This window comes from Papio anubis, chromosome 7 (genome assembly GCF_008728515.1).
Source record: "Papio anubis isolate 15944 chromosome 7, Panubis1.0, whole genome shotgun sequence".
NCBI lineage: Eukaryota > Metazoa > Chordata > Mammalia > Primates > Cercopithecidae > Papio > Papio anubis.
This window is the reverse complement of record NC_044982.1, coordinates 105178397-105198044: the sequence shown is the minus strand read 5'-3', so window position 1 is coordinate 105198044 and position 19648 is coordinate 105178397. Positions and strand designations below refer to the sequence as shown.

At 38.7% G+C, this 19648-nt stretch overlaps 1 protein-coding gene across 1 annotated transcript in view; it reads left to right on the top strand.

Moving 5' to 3' along the window:
* The window catches only part of HDGFL3 (HDGF like 3), a 76805-nt gene that overhangs the window by 48218 nt on the left and 8939 nt on the right, over positions 1-19648 (top strand). Inside the window, exons 2-5 of the mRNA XM_003901316.5 lie at positions 1935-2011; positions 8090-8228; positions 8561-8719; positions 14564-14710. Coding sequence (XP_003901365.1) covers positions 1935-2011; positions 8090-8228; positions 8561-8719; positions 14564-14710 — 522 coding nt within the window. The remainder of the gene's footprint in view (positions 1-1934; positions 2012-8089; positions 8229-8560; positions 8720-14563; positions 14711-19648) is intronic.

Here is a 19648-nt window from a genome sequence, read left to right as displayed (position 1 = left end):
GTTCAACAATAGAAGCATATACAGAATTCAGCAGTTACGGCAGTGAAACAGTAAGTTCCACAATGGGCAGTGTGATAAGGCTTCCCAAAAGAAGTGACTTTTAAAATGTGTCTGCACACAGACATGTCATGTGGCTTCACAGGGCAGACAGGAACAATGGGGGAAAGTCAGAGAAGTCAGTCGATTAGAGGCGGGCAGTGGAAGGTTTTGTAAGCCACATGGGGAGAGCTGCTCTTTCTCTAGGGGCTCTGATAGCTAATATTAACAGTTAACAACTACCTGTCATTTATTAAGCAGCTAGTATGTGCTAGAGATTCTAAACCACCATTCATTTGCTCACAGCAACCCTATATGATGAGTGGCAGTAGTTACATGTGAAGATATAAAGAAACTGCAGTTGAGTGACTGGCCCAAAATCACACAGCCAATAAGTGACAGAGTTGTACCCAGGACTTGTACATAGATCCTGCTTCGAGAGAGTGACATGCAGAGATGGATTTACCATGAAGCTAATGAAACTTAAATTTCAGGGTTCCCCAGTTGCTAGATGCCTGTGAATGCTGGGAGTTGTCATGATTGAGGTAGAGAGGGGAAGCTGGGGTATAAACCAGAAAGCATTTCTGTGTAAGCATTTCTGGAAACTTGCCTGATGACATCTCAGAAGAAAAGTTCTGGCAGTTTTTTTGTGGTTTATTTTCTTCTTGTAAATACTCACTTTTGTAATTGAACATTATATGTCTGAAAGATGAGAAGTTCAACCATCAGAGAAGGCTACATGAAAGAAAATACCATGCTTATAAACAACTCCATGCAGTTTCACACTGCCGAATCATGGCATGAGGAGAGAAAAGTGACAGGAGTTTAGACTGATCAAAACTGTTTCTTGAAACATTCTAAGGAATAATGTATGTGTAATTATATACTATTCTGAGGAATTTTGACTTTATCCTATCAGAGATTCTCAACCTCAGCTATAAATAAGAATTGGTATATCTGAGGAAGGGCTGAAATATCTTTATTTATTTATTTATTTATTTATTTATTTATTGAGATGGAGTCTCACTCTGTTGCCCAGGCTGGAGTGCAGTGGCACGATCTCGGCTCACTGCAGGCTCCACCTCCCGGGTTCACACCATTCTCCTGTCTCAGCCTTTCAAGTAGCTGGGACTACAGGCACTCGCCACCACGCCTGGCTAATTTTTTGTATTTTTAGTAGAGATCGGGTTTCGCTGTGTTAGCCAGAATGGTCTCGATCTCCTGACCTCGTGATCCGCCTACCTCAGTCCCCCCAAAGTGCTGGGATTACAGGCGTGAGCCACCACGCCTGGCTATATCTTTATTTTTTTAAAGCTCCATAAGTAAGTCAGATGTACAGCTAGGAATGCTGTAAGCAATGAGAAGCTATAGACAGATTTGAAGTAAGGAAGTGACATAATCAGATGTGCATTTTCAAAGGGAATTCCACTTTAAATAGGTGGGAGGAGAGACTTGTAGTCCAGGCAAGAGATGATGTCTTTTAATGACTGCATAATAGTCAAGTTAAATTTTTATAATTCTGTTATGCATTATTTACGTTTCTAGGGATGTATATGTATTCACCATTACTCAAAAGAAGTACATCTTTTGATGTTCTTTTTGTTGTTGTTACTCTAGTTTTTCACTAGGACAGATTCCCCGGAGTGATTCTGTTGAGTCAAAGGAAATGAGTAGTTTTCGTTCCTGCTTGTAAATTATTATAATGGTTGCAATCCATTCCTAGAGTTGACTTCCATGTGGTGGGCCAAATAGGAACTTTAGAATCATTTTCTAAAGTTCTAAAAAACTATTTGAGTTTTGATTGATTTTATTTTGAAATTAGCAGTAAATTATCAGAACAATGCTTACATTGTATTTATGGTAACCACTCACTCAGTAACTAAATTTGTCTTTCATAGATTGATGAACTCCCAGAGGGAGCTGTGAAGCCTCCAGCAAACAAGTATCCTATCTTCTTTTTTGGCACCCATGAAACGTAAGTTAGCAAAAATAGTTCCAACAGCTCTAACTTGACTCTGCTATGCTACATTGTTATGGATGATCTCTGACATCTTACATCTTGTTAAAATCATTATAATCAATTATATAAAATTACCAAACTTAACAATGTATTTTTCTTAATGTAAATAGTTTTCGTGATAGAAGTCTTTATGACTAAAACCATATCTTTGCTTTTGAGTATCATTTGTGTTTCTGCTTAAATGTTGGTCATCACCCAGAAGTCTCCTCTAGGACACTTTTAAGTCCTAGAATGGTTTCTATACCACTCCCAGTAATTTCTTGTGTTGCTCTTATATATTTCCCTTCCAGAGAAATTTTTTCCATTCATGTTTCAGAGAACAAAGGTTATGTTCTCTCAGGCTCTTTCACCTTGTTGGGCCCTCAAGGAAATATACCACCTTTTTTAGGTTTTCTGACTGTATTTGTTGGTGTACAGACTACACTGATGTAATAAAGGAACCTAGAAATACAATGTCTCAAATAATATAGAAGTTTATTTCTTTCTTTTGAAATAATTCAGAGGTAGGCAGGTAGATTGGGGTAGGTAGACTACTTTGCTCTAGGGACCCGAGCTGCTTCTGTTTTCCTGTCATGTCATTGAGTGCTAAAACAAACAAACAAACAAAAAAAAACTGACTCAGCAACACATGTGCATCTTGCAGGCAGTGGGAAGGAGGAAAGAGAAGAGGTGAAGAACAAGTAGTTCCTTGTAAGAAAATGACAAGGAAGTTACGTACAGTAGGTCTTCACTTAAGTGGATAGATTCCTGGAAACTGCAACTTTAAAGGAAACATCAGACAGCAGGCTGTCAACTAACATCTTTTTGTTCAGTGTTGTCACAGTTTCCAAAAACCTATCAACGTTAGGTGTGGACTTACTGTATATCATTTACGCTTGCATTCATTCTAGTGACAAGAACTTGGTCATGTGGCCACATCTAGCTACAAGGAAAGCTGAGAAATAGTCTCTAGCTGGGCAACTCTGTACCCTGCTTTATCCAGTATAGGAAAAAAGAAGAGCATGAATACTGTGGAATAGTTGGCAATCTTTGACACACTGGGAATGGATATGGTTATTTAAAACAAGAAAACAAATGGAACAGAAATTGGAAATGTGGAGAAAAGCTAAAAACTGTCACAAAATTTTAAAGTCTTCAAATTCAGGGTCATCACTTATGTTCATCTGAATGTTAGTAGAGCCTAGCATGAGCTTTCTTAGCTTGTTGTCTCTGCCACCCAACATCTTCCTCATTCTTATCTTGAAAGAGTCAGGAGAAGCCTCTCAAGACAAATTTTTTTTCATGTGAGAAATAATTGTAGTTTCTTTCAGGAAGTTTTATTTACTTTTATATTATTTTTATGTAATAGACATTATGGACTATGCAACTGATCATGTTTTCCTCCTTAGAGAGGTTTCTAGAAAGCTTAGAAATAAGTTTTACCTATAATAAATGCATAGGGCTCTATGATGCATATTTTTGCATTTTCCTTATTTCCCCCTCCCCATTTTGTTTTTGTACCATTGGTTTGATTTTTTTAGAACCCATCTCCAAGTGATCTGGTTGTACTGTAGTCCATATGTGATTTTTTGCTGGTTTGATCATCCAGAGGCAGATTTAAAAATACCTGGGGGAGAATGAACTTCAAAAAACCTGTCATAACATTGGTTCTGTTGAACTTAGTTACTAAGTATTGGGTGTCCGTAAACCTGAGATTATACTTGCCATAGCAAGTATGAATGTTCACCCTCTCCAAAGGCAGAAATTATGTCAGTGTTTCTTACTCTTACTTACACAGTGCTTAACACAGTGCCTGGCCCATAGTAGGTGTTTAAAAAATAGCTGTTGATTAAATTAAAATTAGTTAAATGATGCAGGGGAGATATGTGAAAAGTGGTGTGAGCTTAACAAGAAGGCTATGTTTGGTTCAGCTACAGGAGTACCCTAGGCAGGACCAGAATTTTCCTCAGAACATGATTTTGAATCTGTTCTTATTCTGACATAGGTGACTGGAACCCCAAGTTCTTCTGCTTCGTGTAACATAAACCCAGTAGTTTTAGTCTAGACAATTTTCAAGGAATCCTTAACATGGAAAAATATGTCATCCTCAGTGCATTTAGCTTTGAAAAAATGTATTTTCTTTTCTACGCTTAAAAAATTTTAAAACATATGCAGTTAACCAATTGAGAGAGGATTTGATTTATACAATCATCTGTAATCCAGAAAAAACAGGGTTGTTTATCAAAAAATTACAACTTGTTTTAGAATAGTTCATTCAGGCTCCCTCTTGCCAGCAGTAGCTAATATGACCAGTTGTCAGTTAAAGTCATTTCTGCGGAATGCTAGTAAAAATCTATCATTTATTCATAAAAAGAATGCTTTCTGTTCTCTGTAGCATGAAGACATCCATCTCGTACATACAAAAGTGGTATCCAAAAGTGGGACAAGATAAAAATAAAGAAGGCAAAAATTGTTAACTCTGTCGTCAAAAAATAATGACCATTAGCCCTGACTCTTGTGGCATTATTACAGTATAGGCAGCTGAGTGCAGTGGTTCATGCGTCTAATACCAGCACTTTGGGAGGCCAAGGCGGGAGGATGACTTTAGCTCAGGAGTTCGAGACTAGCCTGAGCAATATAGTGAGATCCTGTCTCTACAAAAAATAACATTAGCCAGGCGTGGTGGCTGTAGTCCTAGCTACTTAAGAGGCTGAGGTGGGAGGATCACTTGAGCCTGGAAGCCAAAGCTACAGTGAGAGACCCTTTCCCCCCTGCCCAAAAAAATAAGTATCGGCAAGCTCTGGTTAGCCTCAAGTAGCTGATGTGAATACCAGGCACCTTAGCCCACAGTTATTTCTTAAGCATAGTGTCAAAGACTGGGGAAGGTCAAAAGCTAGTGTCTAATAATTCATGACAAATTCCTCTAAAAGTGAAGTTGCCATACACAAAGTCCATTTATTGTGTTCAGTTTATCAGGCAAGACTTTGACTTTTTTTTATTAAGATGTCCAGTAATGTAACAAATTATTTCTGGGTTCAATGAGGTGGAATCATGCTGACTGAGCAATGAAAGGTGAATACTAAGGAAAAGTTTGGTGCTTCTTAAACCGCTCTGGGGTCAGCAAGCTTACCCAGGTGTTTTAATGAACTTGAAGTTTTTGATCAGCTGGACAATGCGAGGGATCAACACTGAGACCCAGGCAGAAAATGGAATTTACAGAGATCAGTAGTAAACTGTTAACCTCTCGTCTGAAAGTTTTCAGTATCTTCTCTTTACTGATAATTTCCAAATTTACATCTCTGGCTTACACCTTTCCCCTCTACTCCAGAGTCCTCTCTCCAACTGCCTGACATCTTCACTTGGATGTCTTAACTGGATTTTAAATTTTGGATTTTAAATTCAAAACTGAGTTTTTTGCCCCCAAATATTGTTCCCCCCCAAAATATTTCAATTTTGGTAAATACCAACTCCGTCTTATTTCTCAGTCTAAAACCTTGGAGATGGCTGGGCGCGGTGGCTCACGGCTGTAATGCCAGCACGTTGGGAGGCCGAGGTGGGCGGATCATGAGGTCAGGAGATCAAAACCATCCTGGCCAACATGGTGAAACCCTGTCTCTACTAAAAATACAAAACTTAGCTGGGCATGGTGACACATGCCTGTAATCCCAGCTACTCTGGAGGCTGAGGCAGAAGAATCGCTTGAACCAGGGAGTCCAAGGTTGCAGTGAGCCGAGATCGCGCCACTGCACTCCAGCCTGGCGACAAAGTGAGACTGTGTCTCAAAAAAAAAAAAAAAAAACAAAAGCAAAAAAACCTTGGAGCTATCCTCAACTCCTCCACCCTTTCTCACATATGCCATATCCAGCCCATCAACAAATCTTGATGCTCTTTCTTGAGAATGAATTCAGGATCTGACCACTTCTTACCAACAGTACTGTTTACACCCTGGTTCAAGTCACTATCATTACTTCAGAAGCCTTCTAATTAGTCTCCCTGCTTCTACTGTAGCAACTAAGTCTTCAGTCTGTTTTCAGTACAGCAGCCAAAGTTATCCTATTAAAACATAAATTGCCACGTCTCTTCTCAAAACCTTTAATGGCTTCCCATCTCACTCAAAGCCTTTATAGTGGCCCTCAAGGCCCTAAATAATCTGTGCCCCCATTCTGTTAACCTCTCTCACACTGGTCGTCCAGAAATGAGTGTGTCACTCATTTCACTCTGGCCACACTGACCTCTTCTGTTTCTCAAACTTATGAGGCACTCTTCCTCTCCCACCTCAGGGACTTTGTACTGCTCTTTCTTCAACCTGTTCTTTTCTTCTCCAGGTAACTGCATCAGTTGTTCCTTCACTTTCTTTGTTCTGTACTTAGCTGTTCCCTTTGCCTTCCTTGATCTGTGTATCTGTAATAATAAAATCCACCTCCTATTCTTCCCATCCTTCTCTGCTTTTTTTTTTTTTTAGCACACATACTATATATTTTATTTATCTTTCTATTGTCCAAGCCCCCACCCCTGCCACTATAACATATGCTCCAAGAAAACAGAGATGTTTGTCTCTTTGTTCCCTGTAGCTCCTCTGGAATAGTGCCTGACACATTGTATTAACAAATGTTCAATCAGTGTTGTCGAATGAAGGAATATGTGAATCTCAGTTTGAAAAGTAAGCTCTAGGGGTGTCAGCCAGAACTGTGGCCTAATGCTAAAGACTCTGATTTGAATGCTCAGATCTATCTATTAGACTCAGAATTTGTTCTAATTTCTTTTTTTTTTCTTCTTGGTTATGATTGATTTAGGATGTGGTTAAAATTGGATAAGAGTCTATCTGCTTTGTCACTTCTAATTTTTTCCTTACTTAGTGCCTCATTAAACACTAACATGATTTTTTAATTTATAGAAATAATAGGCCAGGCACGGTGGCTCATGCCTATAATCCCAGCACTTTGGGAGGCCAAGGCAGGCGGATCACCTGAAGTCAGGAGTTCAACATCAGCCTGACCAATGTGGCAAAACCGCGTCTCTACTAAAAATACAAAATTAGTCGGGTGTGGTGGAGCATGCCTGTAATCCCAGATTTGGAAGGCTGAGGCAGGAAAATCGGTTGAACCCGGGAGATGGAGGTTGCAGTGAGCTGAGATCACACCATTGCACTCCACCCTGGGCAACAAGAGCAAAACTCCATCTCAGAAAAAAAGAAAGAAATAATAGTGAATAAATATACTACCGTAATACAGTAGTACCTGCTTTATCTGTAGGGGATACATTCCAAGACCTCCATTGGATGCCTAAAACAATGGATAGTATGAACCCTATATATACTATGATTTTTCCATCTGATAACAGAGATAGCTACTAAGTAACTAGTGGGCAGGTAGTGCAAATATGATGGATATGCTGGACAAAGGGATGATTTATGTCCCAGGTGGGATGGAGTGGGCGTGAGATTTTATCCCACTACTCAGAGGGGTGTAATAATTAAAACTTAAGAATTGTTTATTTTCCACTGACTATATTTGGACCACAGTTGACCATGGGTAACTAAAACCACATTTTCCACTGACTATATTTGGACCACAGTTGACCATGGGTAACTAAAACCACAGAAGGCAAAACCACAGTTAAGTGGGGAAGTACTATATAGAGAGTTAAAATCTTTTTTTCATTCTAGTATTTATATTTTTACTGTGAATTTCATAAAACCCTTACCTATGGTAACATTAGCATAGATAAATCTTAGTTTAAGATGATGATTTAAGTGGCCAAAGTAGACATATTTAGTTCTAATTATGTAACTAAAAATTGGTTTTTAAATGAAGATATTGATAATTTAAAATCAAAGTAGCACAATTCAGGTGGCTGTAGGCTTAACTATCCATTTTTTCTGCCTTGAAGTATGTGTCTAAAACACCTTGTAATATGTGCCTAACTTGAAGGGTGTGTATGTACTTTACATTTGTTTGCTATGATATGCTCTGACATCTTCATTGATACTGATATTTAAAATATCTTACCTCTGAAGGTCAGTGTGTCAATTATATTTCTAATATATCTCTACAGTGCATTTCTAGGTCCCAAAGACCTTTTTCCATATAAGGAGTACAAAGACAAGTTTGGAAAGTCAAACAAACGGAAAGGATTTAATGAAGGATTGTGGGAAATAGAAAATAACCCAGGAGTAAAGTTTACTGGATACCAGGTAATGGTTTACTTCGTTGTCACTTGCTATATCTCATTTCTTTGGTTTTAATACTCTTTCAGATCTTTCTTATATGTCCTTTCTACTAATAGTAGTTACCTTGAAGTCAGAATTCTTTTTGACTCCAATAGCTTTTTGGATTAAATGTAATTCTTAATCAGAAGGGTTCAGATCAAGTGTCCATTGGAAAATTCAGTTTGACAGCCCTTTGTTTTTCACAATCTTCCAAGTAAGTGGTACCCTTTCAAATTAAAACAGAGTAGTTCTTTTCAGTGTTTGTTCTTTGCTATTTTTTCAAAAATGTAATGAGCTAATATTTTATTATTTCTTAGGCAATTCAGCAACAGAGCTCTTCAGAAACTGAGGGAGAAGGTGGAAATACTGCAGATGCAAGCAGTGAGGAAGAAGGTGATAGAGTAGAAGAAGATGGAAAAGGCAAAAGAAAGAATGAAAAAGCAGGCTCAAAACGGAAAAAGTCATATACTTCAAAGGTTACTAAGAAGCTTCCCGTTGTTATTAATGTTACATGCATTTTCATTAAACAGTTTTAGATTATTTTCCATGTGTTTATTGGGTACATAGAAAAAATACTAAATTCTATGGAGCCTCTGCCTTTAGAGACAAAATACAGCAGAGGGAAGTCAGGTAACCTTAGATATTAGAGCGATCTGACTATTGACTCTTTAGGGCTGATTTGGCCCTGAAAATACCACCTTTTTAGTTGGAGGGGGACTGTTCTTTAGTTAAGGCTATATGAGTAGCTTTGCCTCCTACAATAACCTCCGGACAAGCTCTAAAGAATTGAGAAATGTAGGAGACACAATATAATTCAAGACTATGTCTATGTACTATATGTATAAATGCATCACATGAAACTTAACTATGGGGTTCTAAGAAATGCATCATTAGGCAATTTTGTCATTGTGCAAACAATATAGAGTATACTTTCACAAACCTAGGTGGTTCAGCCTATCACACATCTAGGCTTTGTGTATGTGGTCTGTCACTGACCAAAACATTACTATGTGACATGACTAAAAAGATATATTTTTACTTGACATTCTGCTTCAAAGAATGTACTTTGGCTCTTTATTTATTCCGTTCTTTTATTTCCTGATCACCTAGTCTATTCCAGACACCAGACTAGGTATACAGTGGTGAGCAACTCCATTCCTGCCTTCACATAAATTATAGTACAATAGAGAGTGGGGGTAGCACACAGTGATCATGTAAATAATAAATTGTGAAAGGGTGTGAAGGAATTCAGTGGGAGCAGGGGGACCTAAAATAGGTCCCCTATTTTAGATAGGGTGACCAGGGCTTTCTGAAAACGTGTAGTTTATGCTAAGACCTGAAAGAAGAGAGTGGGAGAAGCAGCCATATATGGCAGAGGGAAAGGAATGTAGCAGCAAAGCTCTGAGACAGGGAAGAGTTTAGCATGTTTTTCCTGTATTGAAAGAAGGTGTGGCTGGGGAATCATGACCAAGGGGGAAAGGCTGGCAAAGGCCTAATAATGCAGACTTGTAGGCCATAATGAGAAATTTGGATTTTATTCCAAATCTAATAATACTTGAAGGTTTTAAACAGAGGAATGACATGATCCTAGATTTACAAATTGAAAGTCTAGGTTTTTTCATGTGGTAATTCAGAAATACAATTGAAAGAACTCTGAGATTGTGAAAATTATTCACCTTTTAGAAACTGAAAGCAAGATAAATGGATCCTTGAAGACCAGAGATTGGTACAGGTTTCACTATAATTGGTCTGTCATATAATTGAATACCTGGATAAATTACTTCTATTTAAATTCTGGTATTTAGTGGCTGAATATACTTAGGAAACTCTAAAAACAAGTACCTAGAGTTTATTAGACTACCAGCATTTTATTTTGGCAGTATATAAAATCTTTCCCAACTACCCAACTGGCATACAGGCAGAATTATTTCCTGTGTACCTAATGAAAAACATGTGATTGCCTTGGATGGGGATAAAGTTTGCAAATGACAACAAAGTAATTAGAATTTTCTTTGTCAGACTTTATCTTCCATTGCAATTATTTTTTAAGCTGAATTTGTTTTAGCATTTTGAACTTCATTTAAACACCTACTTGAATTGATTTTACTTAATTTACGATTGCCTGCTGAGCTTCCACCTAATGTGTTGTGCAACCCTAAATTATTTAAGCTACCTAATGTTGCCTAGGCATTTAATAGTGTGGATATGTGGCTTTTAAATGCCATTATTTTATTGCTTATTAGAAAGACCAGAAGTAATGGGGCTCCACCTGGGTGGACTTAAAATTTAAAGCAGAGAAAGGGTAAAGACACACTTAGCTTACTAATGTTTGTCTATTTTAAATTAAGGGATCGTTTCCTTTGCTTTCCTTGAAGATTACAACTTCATGATCATTGAATAGCCTTTTGGCTGGGCACAATGGCTCATACTGGTAATCCCAACACTTTGAGTGGCTGAGACAAGTGGATCTCTTGAGCCCAGGAGTTTGAGACCAGCCTGGGCAATATAGTGAGACCTTATCTCCACAAGTAATAAACAAAATTAGCCGGGAGTGATTGCTCACACCTGTAGTCCAGCTACTTGGGAGGCTGAGGTGGAAGGATCGCAGGAGTCCAGGAGGTCTAGGCGAGTAGTCAGCCATGATCATGCCACTGCCCTCCAGCCTGGGAAACAGAGTGAGACCCTGTCTCAAAAGGAAAAAAGAAGAATAGCTTTTTATTTTTAATATCAATGAAATAACCTAGCATAATGGTTCTCAAACTGTTACATGTTTTAGAATTACATGGAAGGCTTATAAAGACAAGCTGGCCGGGCGCGGTGGCTCAAGCCTGTAATCCCAGCACTTTGGGAGGTCGAGACGGGCGGATCACGAGGTCAGGAGATCGAGACCATCCTGGCTAACACAGTGAAACCCCATCTCTACTAAAAAAAAAATAAAAAAAAAAATAAAGACAAGCTTACATTGTTTGACAAGCTTGCCACTTTTAATAGTTATACTATATTTTTTAGGAGAACAAAAAGTTTTTTACTTTTACTATCATTCTTGATCTTAACTGGAAACACTCCACATTTGTATCATTAAATCCCTGTTTTCCCTTCTTGTAAAAAGTAAAAATCACCACATTTTAACGTGACATTTTAGGCTTGGTTGGTAGTTTCAGTTAAGTAAAATAGAAACATTGTGAACCCCATCCCCAGAATTTCTGTTTCAGAAGGTCTAGGGTGGGGTCTAGGAATCAAATTTCCAGGTGAGGCTGATCCTACTATCTGGGAACCACATTTAGAGAACCAGTCACCTAGCGTAACTTCATTGTTCACTTTGGCTTCCCAATTGCTTCATTTTTAAAAAACAAATACGGTGATTTTTCCTTTTTTTAATTTTTCTTTTTTTTGAGACAGGGTCTTGCTCTGTCACCCAGGCTGGAGTGCAGTGGTGCAATCTCAGCTCACTGCAACTTCTGCCCGCTGGGCTCAAGCTACCCTCCCACCTCAGCCTCCCCAGTAGCTGGGACTACAGTCGTGCACCAACCACCACACACAGCTTTTTTTTTTTTTTTTTGTTCATTTTTAGTAGCGACCAGATTTTTATCTTGTTGCCCAGGCTGGTCTCAAACTCCTGAGCTCAAACAGTCTGCCTGCCTCAACCTCCCAGAGTGCTGGGATTACAGGTGTGAGCCACTGTGCCCAGCCAGTTTTTCTTTATGTCTATTACTTAGAGTTGAATAGTCTTCATTTGCATGGAAAATTAATGGCTCTCAAACTTTTTTTTGCTACATTCCAGTTGGGTAGAAGGAAAGGCCCCACACCTGTCTCCTCTACCTCACCTAATTTCAGTTTTCTAAGGAAAACGCTCGGTAATCATAATGAAAAGTCATACTATAGCAGATTTGAGGGAGATTATATGTCTTCTCTCTTTAGCAGTAAGGCTATGGATTATTCATATTTGAGTCATAACAGATACTGGAGAATTATAGGTCAAAAATATTTTGTGTACAAATTATTTACTATATACAATAGGACTAATGAGAGGCTCACAACAAACTAAACTGGCGTTGATAAACCAGTAATTTTAGTTAAAAAAAAAAAAAAAAAGCGAAAATCAAACACACAACCAATTTAAGACCACACTGATGAAACAGAGTCCTTCTCCAAAATTACAGGAGTTTCAGTAATCTGAAGAACTTTTCAAGGTTACCGAATAGAGCTTAGCGGCCAGATTTCTTCACAGAATACTGAATGTTGTGACTCATTAATAAAACTTTAGTAATGCCCTAATTCTGTTCTGTATATCTCAAATACATGCCAAATTGTAATACTTATAAACTAATTTATAAGGTTACTCATAAAGATCCTTTATGAGCATTATAAATTTTAGGGAGTTGTTCGTTATTATAAGAACTACTGGGGGCCGGGCACAGTGGCTCACACCTGTAATCCCAGCACTTTGGGAGGCCGAGGCGTCCAGATCACAAGGTCAGGAGATGGAGACCATGCTGGCTAACACGGTGAAACCCCGTCTCTACTAAAAATACAAAAAACTTAGCCACGCATGGTGGTGGGTGCCTGTAGTCCCAGCTACTCAGGAGCCTGAGGCAGGAGAATGTTGTGAACCTGGGAGGCAGAGCTTGCAGTAAGCCGAGATAGCGCCACTGCACTCCAGCCTGGGCAACAGAGTGAGACTCCTTCTCAAAAAAAAGAACTGCCTATGGAGGACTATTATTTGAAAATTACTATGTAAAGCAGTTGCTACATTTTAACAATTATACTATAAGGAGAAAGCTTTTCACTTTTACTGTTGTCATTCTTGATCTTCACTTGAAATACTCCACATTTATATTATTAAATCCCTGTTTCCCTTCATGTAAAAAGTAAAACTCACATTTTAAACTGACATTTTGGGCTTGGCTGGTAGTTTCAGTTAAGTAAAATAGAAACAGTTTAATTATATATTCTGCCACACAGCTAGATGATGTTTTCTCTTTTTTTGTTTTTTGTTTTTTTGAAATAGTCTCACTCTGTCACCCAGGGTTGAGTGCAGTGATACAATCTCCACTCACTGCAACCTCCACCTCCCAGGTTCAAGTGATTCTCCTGCCTCAGCCTCCCAAGTAGCTGGGATTACAGGCTGCCCACCACCACACCCAGCTAATTTTGTATTTTTAGTAGAGACGGGGTTTCACCGATGTTGGCCAGGATGGTCTGAAACCCCTGACCTCAGATAATCTGCCCACCTCGGCCTCCCAAAGTGCTGAGATGAAAGGCATGAGCCACCGTGCCTGACTCCAGTTAATTTTTGTAGTTTTAGTAGAGGCAGGGTTTTGCCATGTTGGCCAGGCTGATCTCAAATTCCTGACCTTAGGTGATCCACCCACCTCAGCCTCCCAAAGTGCTGGGATTACAGGCACGAGCCACCATGTTTTCTCTTTGAAAATGGCATTTTAAAAAACTGATTATCTGAAGAAGCTTCAGTTTGCTCATTCGTTTCTGGAAGACCAGAAGTAACTTGGCAAAATCAGTTTTGCCTTACCTCTTACTTGCAATGTGCCTGAAGATTCTTAAAATGTCTCAAAGAGGAAGTGTAGAAAAACACTATATTTTACTTTCTTAAGGTGCATAATTGGGGCCAGCTTTCTATAATTTTAATGCTATGCTGCCAAGCAACTCTTGAGGCAAACTAATTGTATTTTCGTCTTCCTCTAGAGTTCATCTTGTTTTCAAATGCAAAATGACAAGGAAAAAGGACTGGTTCACCATTATAGCCTTGAGTTCTTAAATAACTCTCCATAATTGAAAAGAATAGTTTATATCAAACAGTTTTGTCAAGATGATTCTGGGTATCCCACTAGCCAAACAACTTCAAGAGGTGTTCAGCATGAATATCTGTATATTCTCTTGGATAGTTCACCTCACTTCTTTCAATTTCCACTACTATAAAATGATGGGGAGGACAAGATGACCTTTAGGGTACCTTCCAGTTCTGTAGCCTTCTTAAGGTGGTATCCTTCCAGCTGTATTTATTCATCGACAGTATTCTGGGTACATTAATCTTCATTTTCTGCTTGTAATATCACATTGCTGGAAATAACTAAGAGGTCATCTAGCCCACTTCTGCTTCCTTTCCAGCTAGTTAAACTGAGGCACAATGAGGTGAAATGATTTGTCCAGCGTCACCTAGCTGAGCCTTGGCATACTGCATGTTGTGTCAGTATATCCTCTATCTACCACTAAGACTAGATGCAAGTCAGCTATTTCTGCGTCTCTTACTTGTACATTTGGATTTCTGGGTTTGACTATAATATTTAACTTGTCTGAACATTTAGAAATCCTCTAAACAGTCCCGGAAATCTCCAGGAGATGAAGATGACAAAGACTGCAAAGAAGAGGAAAACAAAAGCAGCTCTGAGGGTGGAGATGCGGGCAATGACACAAGAAACACAACTTCAGACTTGCAGAAAACGAGTGAAGGGGTAAGGATGTGCTTATGATTTCTGTTACCTTCTATTAGAAGACATTTTGCTTCAGATTCAGCATTAATATGTCAACATTAGTAAACATTGTGTTAATAAATGGAGAAGTATTCTCAGCCTATTATATGCATCCACTCAGCTCTTTAATATAATCAATTTAATTCTTAGAGTCTGAGAACAAAAGAGCCAAGTGAGAATTACACCTGCCTGTCAATTTGGAACTCTATGAACAGGTCTATTATTCTGTATACTAATTTTAGCAACTTTAGAGTCTTTTTAAAGTACAATGTGAAATACTGAAATTATGAAATGCCACCTCAAAATTCAACAGTTGTATTTCTTTTATCACAAAATCAATGGCATGTTCAAAATAGAGTATTATGTACTGCTGCTTCTTTCCCAGAAGCAATGTGTAATTCAGTGTGCCCATGAGGACTTTAAAAATGCAAACAATGTTTGAATATTGATATTTAAAATACCCCCAGGGACAAATTTGTCTATGTTGACTCTTCATAACTTTTGTTAACCTTTGTTAACTTCAAAGCACAGGTAAGTCCACCTTTGGAAAAAACTGTTAGTGAAGGCAAATTTTGCCCCCATTGCATTTTATCCTCTATGAAGACTGGTTAGACAATGTTAAATCATTTAAAAATAATGACCTAAGAAATTTATCTGGTTTCAGCTGAGTTCTTGCCTATTCATGTCAGTCCTGTTTACCTCTCAACTCTTTTCTTCCTTCATCCCAGTTATCTATAATTACTCCCAAAGTATTATGATTCTGATTGTTCTCTTATTCCTCTCACCCAGGTCAGCCCTACTCTGTCCTCTGCTTATCTTCATCCTCTTGACTTTTCTCTAATAAGTAGTCCTCTATCACTGCTTTTGCCAGCAGCCTTCCCAGGGACATATACCTGCTAACAGTCACTGAGAACTTGAACACCTGGCTCACTTGATTTTCTCTTTATTCCACCTGCTACCTGTATGTCAGGTAGCTTCAACATGCAAATAGCAACAACTCCAACAATTTCTCTTCCCTTTACTACCAAACTTATTTCTAGATGCACTTCTCATGACAAAGGAAGAGTTGTCCTACCCCCTTAATACTCAGAGTGTGGTCAGTGAACCAGTAGCATCAACATTATGTGGGAGCTTGTTAGAAATGCAGAATCTCAGACCTGCCCCAGACTCCAGATTCTGAATCAATCTACATTTTAACTCAACCCCAAGTAATTCATATGCAAATGAAAGTCTGAGAAGCACTAATTTACATCTGTCTATTGTCATGGTTCAGAATAGTATCTCCTCCTGTTTTCTCCAAAGCACACCCAGTCATTTGTCCCCTTCTTCTGTACTACATCTTCTTTTCCACTGGCTCCTTCCCCTCTGCCTATAAACAGCCTAAGGTCTCCCTTAATCTTGACAATACCTCCCTTCAATCTTATATTCTACCCTTTTCACGTTTCCCTTCATCTCTAAACTTCGTAAAAATAATGATCTTTTCTCCCAGTCTCCATTTCCTCTCCTCCTCCTCATGACTTAACCCATTGCACTCTTATTTCTTCTTTGACCACTTCATTGAAATTCCTCTTGTAAAGGTTCCTAGTGATCCTCTTCTTGCCCAATCCAATGTCTCGTTTAGTCTTCGTTTTCACCTCTGCAAAATTTAATTCCATTAGACATTTCTCCTCCTGAATTTTCTTCCAGGTTACCAATCTCTTCTGCTTCCTCTCCCTGTTCCTTCTTAGTCTCTTTCTAGAGCTCCTTTCTTCAGTCTGACTTGGCACACTTCTACTCCACAACTTCTTGTGTTCATCTTATCCATTCACATGATTTCAACTTTACTGATGACGTTTTCATTCTGTATATCCTATGCATTGTAGATTCATTGTTCTAACCACTAATAAAACCATTTCTTTTTGAAAGCACCTTAGAACATAATAGCTGCTACTAGCTAGCACCAGTAACCTGCGTGGCACATATTGTGCGTGCTCTGCATGCATTATCTCATTTAATCCTCACACAAACTTCAGGAGGTAGATGCAGGTATTGCTTTTGCTTTTTAGTTGGGGAAACTGAGGCTGAAAGAATTGGCCTAGGATCACACAGCTAGTAAGAGCTTAAGTGGGAAGCAAGAGCCTATTTTTAATGATATATTTGTTATATACTAAATAATATATATAAATATAAGGTTATAAAGCTATAAAGTGACCCTACCGCTGAACCTAAAAACTAGAACATCACAATTAACTTGTATCTATTTATGTATTCTTTCCAGTCCCTCTTCCTACCCAGAGATGAGCACTAATGTTGTATTATTTCCTTTTCTTTTTAAAATGTTAGCCCATACCTAACATATAGGTGTATACTTAGCAGTGTATTGTTTAATTTTGCTTATTTTTAGCTTTTTAAAAACTTACGACATTCACTCAGCACTGTTTTCCTAAGATTCCTTCATGTGGTTATGTGTAGCAGTAGTCTATTTTAACTACTGTATAATATTCAGTTTTGTGGGTATACCACAACTTATTTATCCAGTCTCTTGGGTTGTTTCCAGCTTTTTGCAATTTTTTTTTCTTTTTTCAAAATGGAGTCTTGCTCTGTTGCCCAGGCTGGAGTGCAGTGGTGCGATCTTGGCTCTCTGCAAACTCTGCCTCCCAGGTTCACGCCATTCTCCTGCCTCAGCCTCCCGAGTAGCTGGGACTACAGGCGCCCGCCACCACGCCCGGCTAATATTTTTGTATTTTTAGTAGAGACGGGGTTTCACCGTGTTAGCCAGGCTGGTCTTGATCTCCTGACCTCGTGATCTGCCCGCCTCAGCCTCCCAAAGTGCTGGGATTACAGGCGTGAGCCACCATGCCCGGCCCCCGGCAGTTCTTATAATAATGAACAACTCCCTAAAATTTATAATGCTCATAAAGGATCTTTATGAGTAACCTTATAAATTAGTTGTAAGTATTACAATTTGACTTTTTGCAATTATTATGAACTGTGTGACTCTGAGCATTCTCATGCCTGTCTCCTAGTATACATGTACACGAGTTTATTTAGCGTATGTAACTAGAATTGAAAATACTGACTTGTGAGTTGATGGATTTTAACTTTACAAGATAATGCCAAATTATTTTCCTTAGTAGTTGGACATTCTTACCAGAGGTGTAGAAGAGTTCCCTGTGATTAACTTGGCATAGTCAGGCTTTTTAATTCTTGCCAATATAGTGAGTATAAAATGGTCATTATAGTGCTAAGTTATAATTCCCTGATTAATGATAAGGTTGAGCTGCCTTTCATGTTTATTGACCACCTATGTTTTCTCTTCTGTACAGTGCTTGTTTTGGGTTTTGCCCATTTTCCTATTGGATTTCATTTCTTACTGATTTGTAGGACTTCTCTACATATTCTGGCTTCTAACTAACATGGATCGTCACATTTCTTGCAGATATCCTCTCCGAGTTTATGGCTTATCTATTCAATTTCTTTCTGATTTTTTAGTGAACAGACTTTTTAAATTTTATTGTATTGTAGTCAACTTTATCAAACTTTCCTTTTTATGGCTAGCATTTTTCTGTCTTGTTTAAGCATAACCACTTGAACCAGCACCATTTATTGCATTGTCCTTCCTTTTCTCTCTGATCTGCAGTGCATCTGTCATAAATTCATAGGTCTCTCTCTGGCTTCTCTATTCTGTTCCATTGGTCAATACCACACTCTCTTAATTACAGTAGCTTTATAATGAGTCCTGATATCATGTAGGGCTAATTGCCTACTTTTAGTTTTCAAATATTTAATAGTCATGATCTGGGATAGAAGTTCAAGGAAGGTCTTTTTTTCTTGATGAGAGAATTTACATATGCTAGTAAGAGTAATCCAAGTCAGAAATGATCACAAAATGATAATGTAAGAAAGAATTGCTGAAGCAGTGTCCTTTAGAAAGCAAAAAGGTAGGGCCAGGCGCAGTGGGTCACACCTGTAATCTCAGCGCTTTAGGTGGCCGAGGCAGGTGGATCATGAGTTCAAGAGATCGAGACCATCCTGGCCAACATGGTGAAAATACACCATACTAAAAATACAAAAATTGGCTGGGTGTGGTGGTGCGCTCCTGTAGTCCCAACTATTCGGGAGGCTGAGGCACTAGAGTCGCTTGAACCCGGGAAGTAGAGGTTGCAGTGAGCCGAGGTTATGTCACTGCACTCCAGCCTGGCGACAGAGCGAGACTCTGTCTCAAAAAAAAAGAAAGAAAGAAGGCATAAGATCTGGTGCAATCTGGAGGGGTTACCTTGGTTCATCCATTAAATTGGAAGGAAAGGCAGAGTATTTGGGCACAGATACAGGTAAGTAGATACTTGGGGTGAGAGCTTGTAGAAATTCTTACCTGATTGCTTCTATTTTCTTACGGAACAAGGTTAGCATTTGAGGCTGAGAATAGGAAAAAATGTTGGAAGATTCAAGAGGAGGAAAAGGTACAAAATAGTCATTTAGAAGAATAAGAGAATGCATGAACTTGGGAAATGAAGTTGAATTGCCAGGCAATACTAAAGGCTTGCTTGAGGCCATTGGTCTTGAATTTGAAGTGAGAGCGGTCACAATGGCTGTGTTTTTCTCCAGGCATATTCAATTATGCAGTCACAGAGAGGACAGATAATTGAATTTAACTAGAATGAAGGTTTTCCCAGAGAGTAGGGTAAAGAGGATTAGAAGCCAGGGAATCAAGGATGTATACAAGGATTATAACAATGGACCATGGAATCCAACATGTGTTAAGAGGAAAGATGTAAATGAGGAAGGGATAGAGTCAACAAATTTTAAGTATGACCTGGAAATACAAATGGTGATAGAAGAGTGAGGTATTTGAATAGAATCGTGGAAAGGTTGCAGTAGTTGCCGATGACAGTGCAGGTGCTACTAGTATTTCCAGTGGGACACTTAATTCTTCGTTGTAAG